Below are 18,808 nucleotides of genomic sequence, written 5' to 3'. Positions count from 1 at the left end.
CTGTGTTTTCTGATTTTCTTTAAATATAAAACCAAATACTTTTAAGAGGAGCAGTTTATGTCAAGATGTTTAATGCATATTTGATACTCTTTAAAGAGGGAAAATCCATGTGTTATGTGAAATACTTTCTATTGTTATAATTAAATACAGCAAGAAGAGCTTGTATTTCTACAATGTCCTTTCCCAGAATAACCAACTTCCAAACTAAAGCATTTTAACAAAAACTTATTTAACCATCTTTTACAAAGCATGATTTGCTGGACTTTTAATTTAGACTTATAAAATGTCAAGTTAACATCTCAATAGGAGAAAAAAAAAAAGTAGTATTTTTTTTTCTTTTGGAATCTCGTTCCAAATTCAGACTTTCATTTTCAAAAGATGGAACACTTCTGAGATGTCTATTATATTTCTGAGGCACAGCTCCAGAATCAATACTTTATTTACCACAGATACAATAGTTTATCTCGTTCCAGAGAATTAGGAATCCAGAGCTGTTAGTTTCTGGGTAAATATGGCAAATGTATAACTACAAATCCAAACAGAATTCTTATTCCTTACCTCTTAATTTCCTTCTGTGCTCCTAATTCTGCTACTAACTAACAAAAATCATGGTAGTAATGTAGAAATCCTTATTGCTGGAAAGCTATGGCAGGACTCTAATTCTTTGTACAAAAATATTTTAATGTAGTTATTTAGAAATGTTACATAAGAGCATTTCAGTGAGAAAATATTTTATTAGTGTTTCTGTTTGAGTACATTGAGCAATGGATTGTGACTTTAAAAAAAAATTTCAAGTTTCACTACCCAATCTTTAAATCTCAGACACCACTGTTACAATAGAAGCAGATGCTCTGGAAGAGAAAATCATCTCAACAGTCACATTCTGTATTGCCAGTTGAGACCCATAAAGCCAGATTTGGATATGGTGAAGTGTGTATTTTATGTATCTATGCATATCAAAAAGATTATGGGAAGTCTGCCAACCATATGTGAATGCGACCAGCCAACTGCATACTGTGCCTCACCCAGCTCCTGGCAGGCAGGGTGGTTCATGTTGATACAGTGTGCTGCTGGAGCCAGCTCTAGCATCTCAGGGGATGACAAGTAGATCCTTTGCATGTAGAATTCTGTCGCTTGGAAGCATCACCAACATGACTTACCCACTTGCTCCATGCTATGCACAAATATCCATAATTTGAACACTTTATAAACTTAACGGTGATTGCTGACAAGATATGAGCTACTCTGTGTTTAGCTGAGCACATGAAACCACAACCAGAAAAATGTGAAATTTTTAAAGAATGAAAGCAAACAGCGAAAATGAAGTAAGCATCAGGTTCAACAAAATGTTGAGAAGAAAGTCCTGCTGCAAAAGTAGGACTGTGAAGTGTATTGGTCTGTGAGTGTACAATATAATATAGCAAACAATACCATGTCGACAGCAAATGAAACAGTGTCACACGACTGAGAACTTTGTGCATGAAATAATACAACTTTTTATTCATGTTTTATAGATTACTTTTATTTATTTTTGCTTTAATAATGCATATTCTGTTCACTCTGTGCAAAATTGGGGACAGAGGTGGGTGTTTAAATCATCTAATGAAAATCAAGCGGAGATGAACATTCAGGTTGAGGGAGAGGCCTATCCAAACCAGGAAAGCTAAAAAGCCACAGCTGCTCAAGACAAAGCTGCTCTCAGCTGTGCCCTTTTGTCCTGCCACCTGGCACAAACGCGCTCTCCTGACCGAGCAGCCGTGCACTGGGAAGGTGACCTCTGCCGGACACTGGGGACAGGAGTCGTCGTGGTAGCTACATAGGGAGACCTGGCCTCAACCGGCTCCAGTCAGTGTGTGGCAAAGAAAGGCACAAATCATTGCAAAGACCAGACTTCTGTTGGTTTGTTTCCTTCTTGTAAATACATTACTGTACACAATGTAAGTTTAAGTTGTAGGGGATTCGGGGACATAAAATTGCATATTTAACAGAACTTAAAACCATAACAAAAAGTAGGCTGTTCAATCTCGAAGCAAAAATAATCCCTCCAGCCCCAACATTAACATTCATTCCTGGCTATATGCAGTACAAACATTTTAAAATCTGTGACAAAAGACAATTAAAAACCAAAAGTCAAAATCATAAAGCTTGTAAACAGATAATCTGAAATACACTTTATTTATGGAAAAATATCATCAAAATAGTACCACTATGGACTAAACTGCCTGAGTTTTCATTTCACCTAGGATCTTGAAGTAGAGAGCCTTTAGCACAAGAAGATCAATTTCAGTCACAACTAGTGCCGCACAGCACAGCTTTGGGTAGAAATTTTGTTCTCGTTGGTATTTTTGTTGTGCTATCAAAAACTGTTGTGCTAATCCTTCAAATAAAGGGATGTTGAGGCAATTCTTAAATATTTGGCACAAAGTTATTTTGGCTGGGGCATAAATTTGAGTCTCAGTCATGAAGAATAATGCAACATTCCACCGATCAAGTATTCACTTTGATTGAAGAGCTTTCTTTATATCATTAACTTCCATCTAAAAACAAACAGAAGAAAAAGTATTTGAGTACATTAAATGCTTTACTAGACTGAGGCACAGTTGGTGCCACTTGAAAAGCACATTCCATCTTGTCCACAGGTGTCAAGTATGGGTTTTATATTACTCTTATTTCCACAGATTTCACAAATTGAGGTGTGCTTCTCAACTGCCTAAGATGACCATTCACAGCTTCCTCCCTCAGACCATGACAAGTATAGTCTTTAAATGTTCTGCAAGACCTTTCAATTGCTTTAAATTACAACTTTTACAAGCCACACAGCTCACTCACTGCCTGGCATTATGCAGAATGAGCACTGTGTCCATGCACCAGCAGCTGCACTTAAAGCCAGCACAATAAACTGCACTGCTGGCAGCTACAGCATTGGTAACAGAGGGACAAAACCCACTGACTCTCTCCTACAGAGATGGTACTTGCTGTAGGGATGGTAGTTGCCTTCTACAATCATCAAGCCTGTGCCCAGGCACTTTAAAGGCTCTGATAGGTGTACAGCCATGTGGTGAAACCATCAGCAGCCTCAGTTGGCTCTGACAGACACTGAAAACCCTAAGGCAGGGATTCTAGATTTATTCAAACACACCTATTTCAACCTGTGTTCAACTGCACCATCATCAAAGCAGTCTTCTTTAAGACATGGACTGAGAGCTGTGCTACTTCATGACTCTCAGAGCACTCTAAAACTAATGCAACTTTTATTTGTTAACTCTCATCCTCATGTCAAGCTAATAATGCCACCTTGGCTAGCAATTGAACATTTACCAGTATAAGCAACATCTGAACTGGAGTAAAAGCATTCAGCTATAAGATCACAATTTTAAACCCATCAGTGCAGGCCTCTGCATAAAGATGTAAAGTTATCCTTGGATAACTTTGAATAGTCTGGCCTTTTAAGCTAAATCAATAATGGCTATTAAAAATGTTCACTGGATTTATCTAAACAAATATCACTTCTAGCTGAACAAGAACTGTGTATTGTTAGAAGCCATGTTCCTATGTGGTTGGACTCATAAAGTCCTTAACACAGCTCTGGAACATGGACATTGAGGATCCCCAGTTCTGCCACCCCTTGCCATGTTTCCAAGTACTTTACAGTGAAAACAGTCCAGTGAATTACAATTCAATTTTCTACCCATAGTTCGAAGTACAGTTGCCCTATACTATCAAAATATAAAATATAATCAATACCAAACCCCTTATCAAGTACATGGAATAGAATAGTATAGCATAGGTTAGAATAGAATAATTTTGGTTGGAAGAGGCCTCTAATAACCCTTTAGTCCATCTGCCTGACCAAGTTAAAGCATGTTGTTAAGGGCATTGTTTAAATCACTCTCTAAAACCCCAAAAAGCACTTTCAATGTCATTCCACATCAAAGCAGCATCATTGATGATTCCAGCAAAGGCTGAGCTCCATGAACCCCACAAGCAGGGCAGCAGGTTACCTGGCAAATCACTAAGGCAGCACAACAACATCTCGAGGTACTGAACAAACTATGGTAGCAGTAACTGGGTTACTGAGCCCCTTCTTTTATACTGCCCAGGATGCTTTAGTAAAGACAACCTGAGTACAGTCTGTAAAGCAGACATTAAAGTTTTGCTATATGAAATAATATTCAAAGCATATTAACACTGAGACAACCCTACTACAAAATATCAAGCTTTGGCAGAAAGTAAGTAACTGAAAAGGGCTTGATTTCGTATGTGACAAAATCAAACAAAACTGAGATGAAAAACTCATAGTTTGAATCCTGTATTGTGTTTAATTTTTTTGTCTACTCGTGCTGATAAATTTTTAGATAATTATCAGGCTTTTCAGTAAAACCCCAGTATTGCAATATATATGACATAAACTTGCAATGCTCTGAAGGGAACAGGTATATCACTGCTATCCCAGGCTAACTTTCAGAAATACTGGTAGTTTTTGATTCACTGGAATCTAAGTATCTTAGCAAAGTTTTATGTCCCATATCAGGGTAAATCAAACCTGCCAACACATCCCTAACGTTATAAAAAAATTAAGTACCTGTAATCGTAGACGGATCTTCTTCTCTTCATCCAACTCAGAGAGCAACTGTTTAATCTCTTTTCTGTTAAAAGAATACAAAAGAAGATTGGGATGGAAATGATTAGACTAGTAAAATACAAAAGATTATCTCTTGGAGACATATTTTCCCCACTTCACTATTTATTTTTTACCTCTGAACATCTAATTGAAGTCAGCATACTCTTGTATACTATAGTCTATGGTACAGAGAAGTAAAACTCACTAAAGGACAGTACCCCACCCCATCCCACACAGCTAATGAATAATGCCTCCTAACAGCCCTGCATCCACAGGCTTTGCTCTGGCCTAGCTGTATCAACGCTGTATCAGCACCCAGTAGCCTTTTTCCATACAAAATGGAGATGGATTGACTGTTGGTGGGTTATAGGAACTGGTAACAGAAATCCTGCCCATCCTATCACATAATTAAGCCACTTAAAAGCTGTTTATGCCAGCAATACAACGTAACCTTCAACTTAATTTCTAAAATGTAACAATCCCAAATACGGATTTTCTGTCATTCTTCTCTGTTGGGAAGGGGAACATAGCTATAAGGAGCAGACACGTTCTCATGTTCCCACGGAGTGATCTCACCTTAGGACAGAAACCAGTAGGTGGAAGCTGCCCTTGCAAGAAGGGCCGGGGAGACCAGAGGAGCAGGGTCAGCCTAAGAGGCGAGGCCGTGGGGCTTGCTGGCTACATCCAGCTTGAACCATGCCCTCCCGCATCTTCTCCCAAACTCCGCACACCTCTGTTCCGCCACAGGCTCTGCACGCTGCTTGCCCTTTTCTTTTTCCTGCCTGGGCTACACACAACTGACAATGTAAGCGAAGGTTTAGCTTCCAAAGCATTAAATATTCTCAGGAACATCAAAAGTTACATGCCAGTCCCAGTTTCTCGTAAGAAATGAGCAACTTAAAGAAAATAAAGATGCCCAAAACTAAAATAGTAAGATTCAGGGCCGTAAACACAAAGGCCTTCAAGATGTCCTAGTCCCAATTCAATTACTACTTTTGTAACATGAGCTTCCTGGGAAAATGTGCTAACAGTCAAGTAACAGAATGATGTAATAATTTTAGGAACCTGTAGCAATTTGTACTACAACTATAATAAATGCACCCCTTTTATTATGATCAATGCACATGAGCTCCCAGATAGTTATTGCCAAATAAAACAACATCCACGGTTTATAGCTTGCAACTTAACTTTTTTAACATCCCATAAACATCTACTTATGTCATAACACAGGAAGAAAAAGCTGGTGGATAGTGCAGGTCTTTTTTGCTGAGGTTCTCACCCCTGAATCTGTTCTGTCATATGAAAATCCTTCACAAACACATAGGCCAGCTGTGCAGAGTAACTTCCATGAAGGCAAACTTAATAACTGCTGCCACTATGCACAAATGGATCCAGCCCAGCTACAGCTGTGATTTGCAGTACTTACTTTTGCTGGTCTTTCATGGTTTCAATGATGGTTCTTAGCTCCCTAATTTGTGTTCTCAGCTCTTCCAGGGCAGTCTGACCTTGGCTCAAGTGCTCAGTCTTTGGCTTTCCTTCAGTACCAAACAGGGATGGGGAGTTTGACCTGTGGCCTGTTGTTCCCATAGCAATTGAGTGAAATCCAGGTGATGGTGAAGGGGATAGTGATGGTTGTACATTGCTGCCACTAGCCAGACCTCCTGGTTTTGGAGGCAAGGAAGTTTTGTTGTCAGACACCTGCAACAAAAAGAATGATATTTAATGTCTGCAGAAAGCTTTATGAAAATCAAACCTCTAACCAGTGCTAAGTATTTAGCTGCTCTTCAGTAATATTGAAAGTCCAACAGTCAAACACAGTTTTGGCAAAAGCATGATAAATATAATCATTAGTCAAGATCTTTGTATGTGTAGATCAGAAGGGGTCTAGTTGGGATGCAAAAGTTCAGACTGCTTCAGTAAGACTTTCCATGGTTGCTACAACCAGTGAGCAACAGCATTTCCAAGATCTCAGACCTAGCAGTGAATTAAACCAGGGACAGATGCTCAGGGTTTCTCTCAGAAGTTTGTGAAAACATATCTACATCCATGAATGTCTCCCGCAGAGCACAAAACTACATGGCCAAGAATCCAAGCTGTATTTTTTTATAAAATAAATTTACATTTTCCAACCAACCATTGAAGGAATCTTCAAAGTTTTTTCAAAAATTAAAAAATTTATTATGTGTTGCCCCTAGGATTATGAAAATAGCAAAATATTCATTAAGTTTTCTTATTGGTATGATATATATAGAAAAAAACCAAAAAAAACCCATGGCTTCAAAATTATAATATATTAGTAGTAAAAAAGTGTAGTGTACTGTCCTCTGTTAACTGAAGCTTTCATGAATTCCCATACCTACCAATAGCTCTATATTCCTCCAGGAACTTGACAGAAAAACACAGCATTAGCCTGTAACCCTGAAATCATGTGGTTAGCTAAAACAGATCCCATGCTTCTTAACTGCAATCCAACTGCAGTCTTAACTGCTCTACTTATTAGACAACCCTCTAGTAATATGTGTAATACATTACAATGTACATAATGTAATATATGTATATAACATAATATAATGTAATATAGCATTTTATACTTACTAGGCAATTAGAAAATCTGATGTTTACCAACCATACATGAACAGCTATTTCACTGCATACAGAGAACAGCGTACAAGTGCAGTTATCACAATGGCAAGCAATTGGCAGTGCTATGTGTGCATTTCATGACAGCTACCAGGCATACCTGAAAATCTGATTTGGACAAGAGTCCAAAAGACAAGAAAAAGCACTGGGCAACCTTCCAACTCTCTTTGGAAAAGAGATATTGAAGTTGAGTGGCAAATAGGGCAAAATATTCAGAATAAATGGTAAGGAAATGGAAGAAGACACTGTAAGTGAGGACTTGGGGATTGGCGGGGTGGCATTAGCTGAACAAAGTAACTGAGAGAAAAGTTAGTGATGGGATGAAAATCAGGAAAAATTGTGATGGGGAGGGAAGAGCAGGATCCACCAAGTCCTGCAAAACACAGTCTTCCCTACAATACAACCATGGCTGAGCACAGAAACCGCTCTGGGAAAGCACTGAATTCAAAAAGTGTTCTGCACAAAAACCAAGTCTGACCATATAGATAAAAATGGTGTTGTAATCACAAGAAAGCTGAAACACTGTAGTGCCTTGAAAACTTGACTCAATGACCTGAATAATTTTCTTTTAACATTTTATCAATTTGTTTGTTTGCTTAGTTTGTGTATCTGGGTTGAAAGGGACCTTAAAGGTCACCTAGTTCCAATCTCCCTTCCATGGGCAGGGGCACCTTTCACTAGACCAGGTTGCTTCACGCCCCATGCAGCCTGGTCTTAAACATTTCATGGGATGGGGCATCCACAACTTCTCTGTTGTGGCACCTGTTCCAGTGCCTTGCCACCCTCACAATACAGAGTTTTTTCCTAATATCTAATCTAAACCTACTCTCTTTCAGTTTGAAACCATTCTGTCTTCCTCTGCTGTCACTCCATGCTCTTGTAAATAGTCCCTTACCATCTTTCTTGTCAACTCCCTTCAAGTACTAGAAGGCCACCATTAGGTCACCTCAAAACCTTCCCTTTTCCAAGCCAAACAATCCCAGTTCTCTCAGCCTTTCCTCACAGAAGAGGTGCTCCATCCCTCTGACCATCTCAGTGGACCCCCCTGGACTTGCTCCAACAGGTCCATGTGCTTCCTGTGCTGGGGACCCCAGAGCTGGATGCAGCACTGCAGGTGGGGTCCCACCAGAGCAGAGTAGGGTGTGAGTAATGTGTACTTACAAACAGATATCTCATGGATAATAATGCCATCTATCTGTAGGTGCAACTTTCCTTTGGACTGAAAAGGGATGCCAGGCTGAGTTCAAATCTGGAGCAGGCAAGCAAGGCACAACTGGAGTCCTTGATCTGAGCATCTTATTCCTGAGCTTAACTGGCTATCAACATTAAAGCCTTGAGCAGCTGCTTTCTAATAGCAGCCATCTCGTTTTACAGGAACAACATCTACAGTTTTGTCATATGACTTGCAAATGTTGCCCCCAAGAGTGTTCCTTAGTGCAAGTGCTCCCAGAAGAGGGAGCTACATAGCAAAACATTATCCTTATAACTTGATCACGGAAGTGCAGGACTTCATCTTTCAAATACTTGTTATAGTATTAGAATGTAGTATTTGTATTATTAAAGGTATCCTTAGGTACTGAAAAATAGTTCCAACCTTTAAAGCCTGACCTACACACTCAGTTTTTAATATTTGGTTGTGCTATTGTATTCTACAAATATACAGTAAGAATGGCACAAGCCTATAAAATGAATACAATTATACCAGTATGAAAAGTTGTTATTATATTTGCAAATTTAAATTCACATACTATTAGAGCATGTCAAAGACTTGTATTTTCTCTGCTTACAGACTCTTCTAATGTAAACTCAATTTAAAGTTGCTAAAAGACAGAGTCTTTGATTCTAAAATTTATTTCCCAGCCTCTTTGATTCTGTGAAATGCATTTATACAAGGTTTTATTCACAGTATGGTTACCAGAGACATTTTAACTGTGCAATTCACTTTAGACTTGCCTTTCAAGCACAGAACAATCTTTAGTAACCTTTATCATTTCAAGCTTCTTTAAGTGGGTAGTTACCAGGTGACTGTTGAATTATATTTTAAATATTTGAGTACTGCTTTAAAAAAAGAAGATGCATGTGATAAGGTTAAGCAGAGGCATTCTAATTAACTTACTTGTGATATTGTAACAGTTCTTGCTTTCCTTGACACTTCAAGAGTTTTGTGAGTAATGGAAACGTGTTCTTCCTTCTCATCTTCTGGACTTGGTGAGTCAAAGAAATCAGGGCTTGAAAGGGATGACTATGTAGACAAATACGCACAAAAGAAGAAAAAGAAAAGCACACATATTTTCATTGTACAAGAACTTTTTTAGCTATCATTTTCAAAGTAACAATACTTAAAATCAGGACTCTTTGTCCTCCTACTCCCCTTTTTTGCATCTTTTTTTCAAGGCTAGACTGCTTTCAAAGCATTCACAGGAATGCTTTGAAATACATGCTTAAGAGTTGAATTCAACATTAATTTACAGCTTTGCATCGCATGATACCACGAGATGAAAGCACCCTCCTGTCCCAGGTAGGACACTGAGTGCTGTGCCCTGGGATGGCAGCTCTGCCACCAGGGTGACTCTGCTGTGGCTCTGCTCAGTGCAGGTCTCACCTGAAGCTCTTCAGAGGGCCCAGCTCTGCCTGCACTGCTGGCACTGCAGGGCTGCCTTGTGCACAGCCCTCTTGTGCGAAAAGGGAAGGTTTTTACCACCCCTTGTCTCTTTCCTCATACATTTGACAGGGGAAGGAAAACCTCTTTACTGCTCTTTGATGTTTCTATACTTATGACAACAGTCAATTTTGAAAGCATTCTCTCTTTTTGAGTCCTATTAGTTTCACAATAATCTTTTTTGCTTCCCTCCACTTTGTTTTCTTCAGCAACACACACCCAGGTAACCAGTAGTTACTCTTGTTCGGATATTCCAGAATGCAAAAAGCATGGAAACAAACAAACCCCAAGCCCCAAAGAAGACATTGAAAAACTAACCAGTGGTTTCCAAACTATGGTTTATGAGACCAACTTGTCTAAAGATACATATTAGAGAGTGAAATTTAAATCACCCTTATATTTACAACTGTGACCTTAATGAGAAGAAACACATGATAGCTCAAGGAGCACTGTTGAAGACTGAATGGTCTATTTATCCTCAAAATCTGGTAAACTTCTGCGAGAAACCGAGGGAAATGCTTCTTTTGGGAAACACTTTCAAAATCCTTAATGCTTAGCACAAATTCATCTGTTCCAAAGATTTTTATAAGGGATTTTTCTGGGCTAAGTCATGGCTGGCAAGAAACACTTGGCAGCACCCAAATAAGGGGGTACAGACCTTAGAATGGAATGTTTTAAACATCAGTATTCAAAACACTGGCAGCCTTTTGACTGCAATTTTCCTGATCTGCATCTCTCTGCCTCATTGTATGTGTGAAGGAATGGCTGGGTAAAAGTAGTAAAAACACCAAGGAAACACAAATAGGAGGGGGGGAAAAATCAGAAAAAATATTTTTTAAAAATAGTTTTTAAAGAAAATGAAAATTAACTTACAGATGTGAGAGACTGGGAGGGTGGTCGCCTGCCAGTAGCTTTTGGTCTGGTTGTAGTTGGATGATTAAGCTTCTCAGCAATTGGTATTACAGAATCAAAACCTTCCAAGTCTTAAAAATAAAATAGAATTGATTTGGTTTTCTGGCAATTGTCTTCAAAGGGAAAGAATCACATTTTTTTTTCTAATTTCAAAGAAATGAAATCCCATTTTCCCCACTGCGTCACAGTGTTCTGCACATGTTTAGCCACCACGATGGCACTAAAAAAACCTGGAAGTCAAAGGCAGCTGTAATCCAGTCACCCTTGCCAAGAACAATTACCCTTCCATCTCCAACACAATAAAGCAGAGGGGGAATGTGTAGAGGAGCCTTTGGCTTTGTTTTCAGCATAGTGAAACCTAAATGACATCATGGGTTCTGTGGCCTGGAATAAACAGTTTCAAAATTTCAATCTGGCTACTGAAGGGGTTAGTAATTTTTTTTCCTGAATAACTGGAGACATGAGACAGTGCACACATTGCCTCAAGAACTGTAGTGTCAGTGCTGCATTGCAGCAATTGCTCAGGGGAGTGCAGAATGAGAATGACCAAGCTGGAAGTGATCAGCAGGTTCCTGGACACCTGCAGCTGGAGGCACCATAGTTTCCAGTAACTGCAGGTGAGAGGACTAGCTCCCTCTCCAGTAGTCCAGAGGCTACAGTAAGTAAAAGCTCCAGGGGGCTCCTGAAGCTGTTCAGGGCCCAGGGAAAGCAGGTCTGCTCAAATGCTGTACCAACCATCTTCCTGGCCAGTGAAAAATTTTGGGGAAGTGTTTACTGAATCCAGCCACACCATAACATGTTTATGTGCGAGAACGATGTGGAGGCTCAAGAAATACCACAGCTCATGATTACATGGATAAATCAAATGGCTTAATACCATTCATCTATTTTTATGGGTTGTATCAGTTTCACTCACCTTCTTTTCAAAATGCCCTACAGCATATGTTGAGCAGGAAGGAGTCAGAAAACACACAAGAGGTACTTTAGACAAGATAAATCAAAATTCTTCAAAATTACTTTCAGATATGAGTCAAATACAGGATTGATATTCATTATTCAGAGACTATTTGTCATTGCACACATGTAGGCAGAATTAGCTTTTAAGTTAATAGTTCTATATACTAGGCACTTAATTTTCCAAACTACTACAGAACACTGAAATCTCTGAAGATCCAGTTTTGTTGCCATATTACAACCAACCATTGTACAAAATTACACAATGGAAAAAAAATTAGTGGGCCTGTGCAATAAGCTATATGCACTGAAGGACATTTAAATTGATTCCAAGTACACATGATTTGTCAGCTAGAAAGTAAATGGGATTGGACATTCCTTATTCAGCAATATCCTTCCATCTCCAAAAGGTAAAAAAAAAAAAAGAAGAAGAAGAAGAAAAGAAAGAGAGCTCTTTCAATAGCTCTGAAATAGTCTAAGGTTATTCACCTCCAAATACTACTCTATTTTTGGAGTGACTCTTCCTATATATAACCAGTGACCCCACTGTCCTCTACCATGTATTTCTGTCATTGCTCTTTTTATTGACTGTTGCAGGCTGTGTGCAAAGGTAGGTCACCTAGTCTGTCAGTGGGAGTTTGGCTGTCTGAAGTCTCAATTGTACCCAACACGTCACATGAGGCCACAGTGCTTTGAAAGTTAAAATGAGCTAATTTTAGCAGATTGCACAAAACCTATCTGGAGTCCTACAGAACTTCAGGGTTTCAAGAGAGAAGAAATGGGAGTAAAAATTTATTTTCTAGGAAAAATAAAGCAAAAGCTGGTTTCCCTTAATATCCAGTTTGAAGCTGCCATGTAAAATAGCTAAATGCCTTAATATCACAAAGCAAATCAGTAATCAGTATATTAACACATTGTCTTAACTTTCATTTTCACTAGTGAGTTACTTTGTTAAGTTGCACAGAAAAAATGTAATACCATTAAAAATACACACTCCTAAGCATGTGATACTCACATACACGAGCAGAAATGCAGGCTGAAGCAATCCTTCCATTTGCCCCAGCCACTCTCTCCCACTTGACTGTTTTTACTATTTTTTTTTCCCTGAGCAAGCTTTATTCCAGCTCATTCTTCAGGAGCATGTGCCCAGCCTTGCAAATACTTGCACTGAAGGAAGGATCAGTACCAGTCCCACAGGACTGATTCAAGCTGCTAAAACTGAGGGCAAGAGCAGGGTTTTGCTTTGGGGGGCAGGAAACTGGCTGAAGTTACTTTGCAGCCTAGGAAGGCTTCAGTGCATGACTTCCCTCTCCATTTTCCATTTCTGTGATCTACACAGGAATATGAAAGGAGGTTGAGTGAGGTGAGGGTCAGTCAGTCTCCTATCACAGGTAACAAGGGACAGGAGAAGAGGGAATAGCCTCAAGTTGTGCCTTGAAGTTTCTTTAGGGTAGGTTTAGATTGGATACTAGGAAAAATTTCTTCATTGAAAGTGTGGTCAAGCATTGGTACAGGCTGCCCAGGGAAGTGGTGGAGTCACTGCTCCTTGACGTGTTAAAAAAATTATAAATGTGGTGCTTAGAAAGATGGTTTTGTAGTGGACTTGGTACTGCTGGGTTAATGTTTGGACTCAATGATCTTAGAGGTTTTTTCCAACTTTAAAGATTCTATGATTCTGTAAGTGTCACTGTCCCTTCCTCTGCTTTTACAGAAGTTATCTTTTCTAATATGGAAAATAATCAATAAAAAGTAGTGAAGACAATTAATTCAATGTGTTTCTTTGGCTTAAATAAACTAGTAATTACCTAGAGTTCTATATTTGATCAGAACAATAAAATACTCATGTTTAAATTGTAAAATGTACGGAGAAACACAAAGTGTATGAATTTGTATCCTTGAGACCCATAAGCATTTGCAGACATAATTTGCTCCATGCATTTTATAAATTCCATGAAAGATGAACATTTATGTGCAAAGCTTCTATTATCAAGAAATATTGGGAATCCTCCATTTTTTTCCACTTCTGAATGCATTTTTAATAGCTAGAAAAATAAACTAAAGCAGTCTATACCTGCACAGAATTTTAAAGAGAGTAGAACAGAGGCTATAAAGACTCCACAGGTAGAAGCTGCTGCCAAACTAGCAAAATCACAGCCATTCAGTTGATACTGTGAATGCAATTCTATTACAGTGTAATGGACAGCACTTGGTACAATGATAAAATAGTAAATCCATTTCCAGCACTCCTATATGCCCTTTGTTCCATTTGTTCTCCTTATTTAGATGTTTTTCTTCCTCCCAAATCCACTCTGCACCTAAGGCTATCACCACCTTCCACAATCATCTCCTGTGGAGATACTCATTCAAGAAAATTCCCATCTTGTGAACTGGCAACTAGTAGAATGAGCAACAGAGCCATTCACAAAAGTTCTGCCATGCTGTCAATATGCTGTGAATTCAGTAGGAATTCACTCATGCTGGATATTTGATTTTTTTTTTGCTGGTGTAAAGCAAGGTTCTGACTATGTTAAACTCACCAAGGACATTAAATGCAGAGATATGATTTTAGTTTGTATTTCGGCAGCTATCAGAAATTGGGAGCTTAAATTTACATACTAAGCAAAATTTACAGCCTTCCTGACATGGTCTGAACAGAATGTCATTAAAGATAACATCCAGTCTACTGTATTCACTGCCACATTAATTGCCATCAACATCAGGCTCCAGCAGACCTGGACTCTGCACTGGTCCAGCTTTCTCTTTGTCTGATAATAACAGTAAGGAAGATTCTATTAAACACGTACAATGTAGAGATGGCACCCAACTATTAACTTCCTAACTAAAAAATAGTTGATATTTGCTCTACAAATAAACAGATGCATTCATCATTATTACTGTCTCACTGATCAAACTGGTAATCCATGAAATAATTCATGAGAGGGGGAGAAAGGCATCAGATTAATTTTCATATACCAGTGTAGTACAAACAGTCTCGCTTACTGAGCAACCATATTTCATTAACATGAAAAATGCTAGCTGTGCAGGAATTATTCTCTGGTATCCTTCCAAGCCACTTAAGAAGAGAATATTTCTCCCCTTTGCTATGTTCATTTGGAAACATGGTTATTTAAAGCATGATGATGGTCTTTTTAAAAAAATGCCCAGATTCAGGAAAATAATTATTCAGGGAAGAAGTTCTAAACTCATTAGCCTTTTACCATCCTAGAAAATGACCTTCAGTCCCTATCCCTGAAAAGATCCCAGAAATAAAAAGTTAAATTGTTATGCTTCCTTCCTTACCCCTTTTACCCCCTGCATTTACTATTCTGGCATAAAATGTGGCTAGGCCTTAACTTTATCTTCCATTTAGGTATTTTAGTATTTGGGCAAAGTCATTTATACACAATGATGACAGAAAGTTTTTTGAATTAGTAGAGAGATTTCACCTTGAGAAAACTGAAATGGGAAGTGATGGATAAGAGAATCAACACATTCGGAATGCTAATGGCAAGGTTTCACAGAACAGAAATACAACAGGGCTGAAGGAAATGAGGCAAAGGTGGCATTCAGTTAATTTGAAGAATATGTCACAAAAGCCACAGAGATAGATTTCATTCCATAATAATTTTCAATACATTTAAAAGGTTGACAACAGGCATGTGTAATAGTATATATACTGTCTTTAAATGCAGTAATCCTGAAAGCTATCAAATGAGAGACACTTCAGACAAAATCTTCTGCATTAGTGCCAATTCAACATATAGCAGAAATTAAATAATAACTCAATAACCTGAATATTAGTGGGAATTTTCAGAAGACTATGATTATTTTAACTACTTCAAGCATCCAGATTCTGCTACTCCCTCCATGCTGAACAGCATCATACCCTTCAAGGAATACAGCCATGCTCCCAGCCAGGGCTGAGACAGAAAAATCTCACCCATAATGAATCACAGCCTGTTTTTTAAGATTTGGGTAATGCAATTTTAGGAGGAGAGCTCCCTGGCTGCAAGGTTCCTTTGTTCAGGAGTGCAACAGTGATGTGCCAGGGAAGCCTGACCACACGGTTCTGTGCCTTGGAGGGAAACAGCGTAGCTCACCTGGATTCCCAGGACAGTCACTGGACAGCTGGGATGTTAGGACAACCTTTCCTAAAACACCCAATTATCTTCTCCCATTTCAATCCTGACTTTTATCGCTTTAATTACTGAATGTAGGAAGCTGCCGTAATGATCTTTGCTAACCACTTGCCAGTACCCTCATAAGGATTTTATTTTTAACGATTCAGAACATGCCAAGAAAGAACTGAAAGGTCAAGAAAACTGAGGAGCTATAAGAAATGGATATGCTGTTTTCAGGCACCTCAACTTGATACACACAGCGACCAATTAAAATTTCTAGTTTACTGCTTTTTACTGGACCCCTCAGGGCAAGAGGAATAATTAATTTATATAATGGACCATTACCATATTCCTGATTACAATATTTACAGTCCAGAACTATGTTTATGGGTGATTTTGACTCACTGACATAAATATTACAACTTAAACCAGTCGGGCAATTCTGTTCCTCTGCTTTGCCCTATTAAAATAAGCATGAATAGCAGCATGGAAAGAGGTTACACAGATTTTGATCTTCATTATCAGTCACATTTTGTCCTCCAACCCTTACATTTCCCAATATTTTCTGGTTTTCCAACGTTTATGCTGTGTTTTCAGGCAAAATAATTATAATGTCTAACAGCACAGCAGCCTGCGATTTAAAGGCAAACCTGCTCCATTCTACAACCTTTTACTGGAAATATTCTCCATCTTTTTCCCTAGTGTGGGCCAAATCTTATTAGATCACTTTTCTTGCAGTCAGAGGCACAGTGATCGCCTTTCCTGACAAATACAGCCCTAGAACAACTGCAAACACAGCTCAAGGAAACATGATATACTGAAGATTTTTTTAATTTGTTTGTTTATTAGGTATTTTTGAGAGGGTATTTTTAACTACCCTTTCAGGCAAGCTAGCACCAGCCCTGCAGGGAGGGACAGAAAAAAAGAAAGGGTAATAACATGGCTTTGGCCAGGACTCCATGATCCACCAGCAAATGTTCTGCAGATTGAAGTCCAAAGAAATGCTGAAAAATGGACTAGCACCAACCAGCTTCCAGGGAAACTCTTACGATAATTCATACCATCATTAGATGTTTCAGCAGGAATCAATGAAGGCATATGTGTCTTACATTAGCACTGATTAAGATTATTGACTGCTTTCATAAATACTCTGCAAAATGTGTAAAGAGCCAGGAAAAATATTGGAAAGATATGTCCATTTGGCTTTGCACAGCTCAGTCTTTCTGCAAAGCACAAAAACTGCTTCTTGTGGGGATTAACTGATCATTTCCACGGTAGATACATTATTTTTAATTCTTAGTGGGTTTTTCCTTAAATCACTTAGCTTAAATCCATATGGTTTTAAGTATTAAATGATGCCAAAACAATCCTGTTTTGGATAGGCAAGACTTGTTTAAGGATTCCAGGATTCCTAAGTGTGTGTGTGTGTGTGTATAGTTAAAAGACTTAGAACTGATTCTGACTTGCAGAAATAACTCAATACCATTTTTCTGGAAGCATTAGTTTTCGATTCACCAAGCTATTATATGTGCTAGATGTTTCTGTCATCACACTGGCCCTCATATACAAAATTCTTTGTGAAACTGAAAAGAAACACGTCACCTAAAGAAAGGTCAAGTTATGCCATAAGGCATGAATTAAGCTGTTGAAATCAATATAGTTCTACGTAAGAACATTCCTGTTTGAAGAACAGGGCTTATCATCAGTGTAGCTTATGTTGCTTTAGAAGCATTTTATAAGCTCAAAAAGCCACTGCCTTCCAGACCAGCTGACGGTAGAGATGTACCAACAGATGTAAGTACCCACTGTGATTTAACCCCAGCAATACTGGAGACCAAGTCTTGGGTGACATGACCACACATTTTCCACTGAGTGCCAGTGAACACTCTTCAAATTTGTACACTGTGTTTGTTGTGATTTTTTTTCCTCTTTCAGACTAGAAAACCATTCAGGTATGTTTCTAAATGTTTTTGCAAAATGAAATATATGCATTAAACATGGTGATGACAAAATCTGTCTGCATGAACAGGTTAATGAAACCAGAGCATTGACAAACACCACATGTAAACTGCACATGTCACTTTTGTGACTAAAATTTCTTATGATACATTAAATGACAAGGATTTCTCATTTCAATACTATGGTGGAAGGTTTTTTGTCACAGTACTCTCAATTTCAACTTTTAATGAAAAAAAAAACAAACTGTAAAATCCATGTAAACGTTGGCATTTTTACAAAATGCTTCTTTCTGTATTTGCATGTTATGCATTGTGAACTAAACCACAGACAGGATAGAAAAGAAATTAAAAACAAAAAAGCCTTACCCTCATGAAATGAAGAAGAGTTAGCCATGGCAAAGAGATGTAAATAGGAAAAGTTGAATGCAAGATGTGTGGAAAGGAAAGTAAAGACATCACTGAAAACAGGGAAAAAGAAAACAAAAGAAAAAGTGAGGAGGAATGGGGAATGGTTCCTCTTAAATAATATATTCTGAAGGCTAGTTTTCCAATTGCTTTTGTAAGGATTGTGAAAAGAAGTAAAGGCATGGACAACAGTAGTAAGAGCTTCCATTATTTCTACAATCAGCAGTGATGTTGCTAAGCAGAACTTTCTCTTGTCAGTACAGATTGCAAAATTATAATCAGTACTGAATTATCATCAAGAAATTTACATGTGAAGTCACAACTCTGCAGAACATGCTAGGGAAACCAAGTCATGAGCTAATATCTATACAAAAATAACTTTTTATATATGCAACTCACAGAACACTATTAACAGTATTACACATCATCTCAGCCTTGCTGAAGCATTTGTGATTTTCCTGATTGGTAAAGTAGAGTGAGAATGTTTTGAAGTTGTTTTTAAAGGTGTGGGGTTTTCTGGTTAAGCAACACTGATCCA

General features: G+C 38.4%; 1 protein-coding gene across 5 annotated transcripts in view; it reads right to left on the bottom strand.

Annotated features, from left to right (window-relative positions):
• Window positions 1-1,494: 1,494 nt before the first annotated feature.
• SH3KBP1 (SH3 domain containing kinase binding protein 1) overlaps window positions 1,495-18,808 on the bottom strand; it is a 213,010-nt gene continuing 195,696 nt past the window's right edge. For all 5 annotated transcript variants that reach the window (XM_085050989.1, XM_085051006.1, XM_085050998.1 and 2 more), the window contains 5 exons: window positions 10,794-10,903; window positions 9,378-9,503; window positions 6,048-6,319; window positions 4,583-4,646; window positions 1,495-2,537 (listed from right to left, as the gene is read on the bottom strand). In XM_085050989.1, coding sequence (XP_084907115.1) covers window positions 2,496-2,537; window positions 4,583-4,646; window positions 6,048-6,319; window positions 9,378-9,503; window positions 10,794-10,903 — 614 coding nt within the window. In that variant the 3' untranslated portion in view covers window positions 1,495-2,495. The remainder of the gene's footprint in view (window positions 2,538-4,582; window positions 4,647-6,047; window positions 6,320-9,377; window positions 9,504-10,793; window positions 10,904-18,808) is intronic.

This window comes from Lichenostomus cassidix, chromosome 1 (assembly GCF_008360975.1).
Source record: "Lichenostomus cassidix isolate B80296 chromosome 1, HeHo_3.0, whole genome shotgun sequence".
NCBI lineage: Eukaryota > Metazoa > Chordata > Aves > Passeriformes > Meliphagidae > Lichenostomus > Lichenostomus cassidix.
The sequence above is the reverse complement of the archived record's forward strand: the minus strand, read 5'-3'. Positions and strand labels throughout refer to the sequence as shown.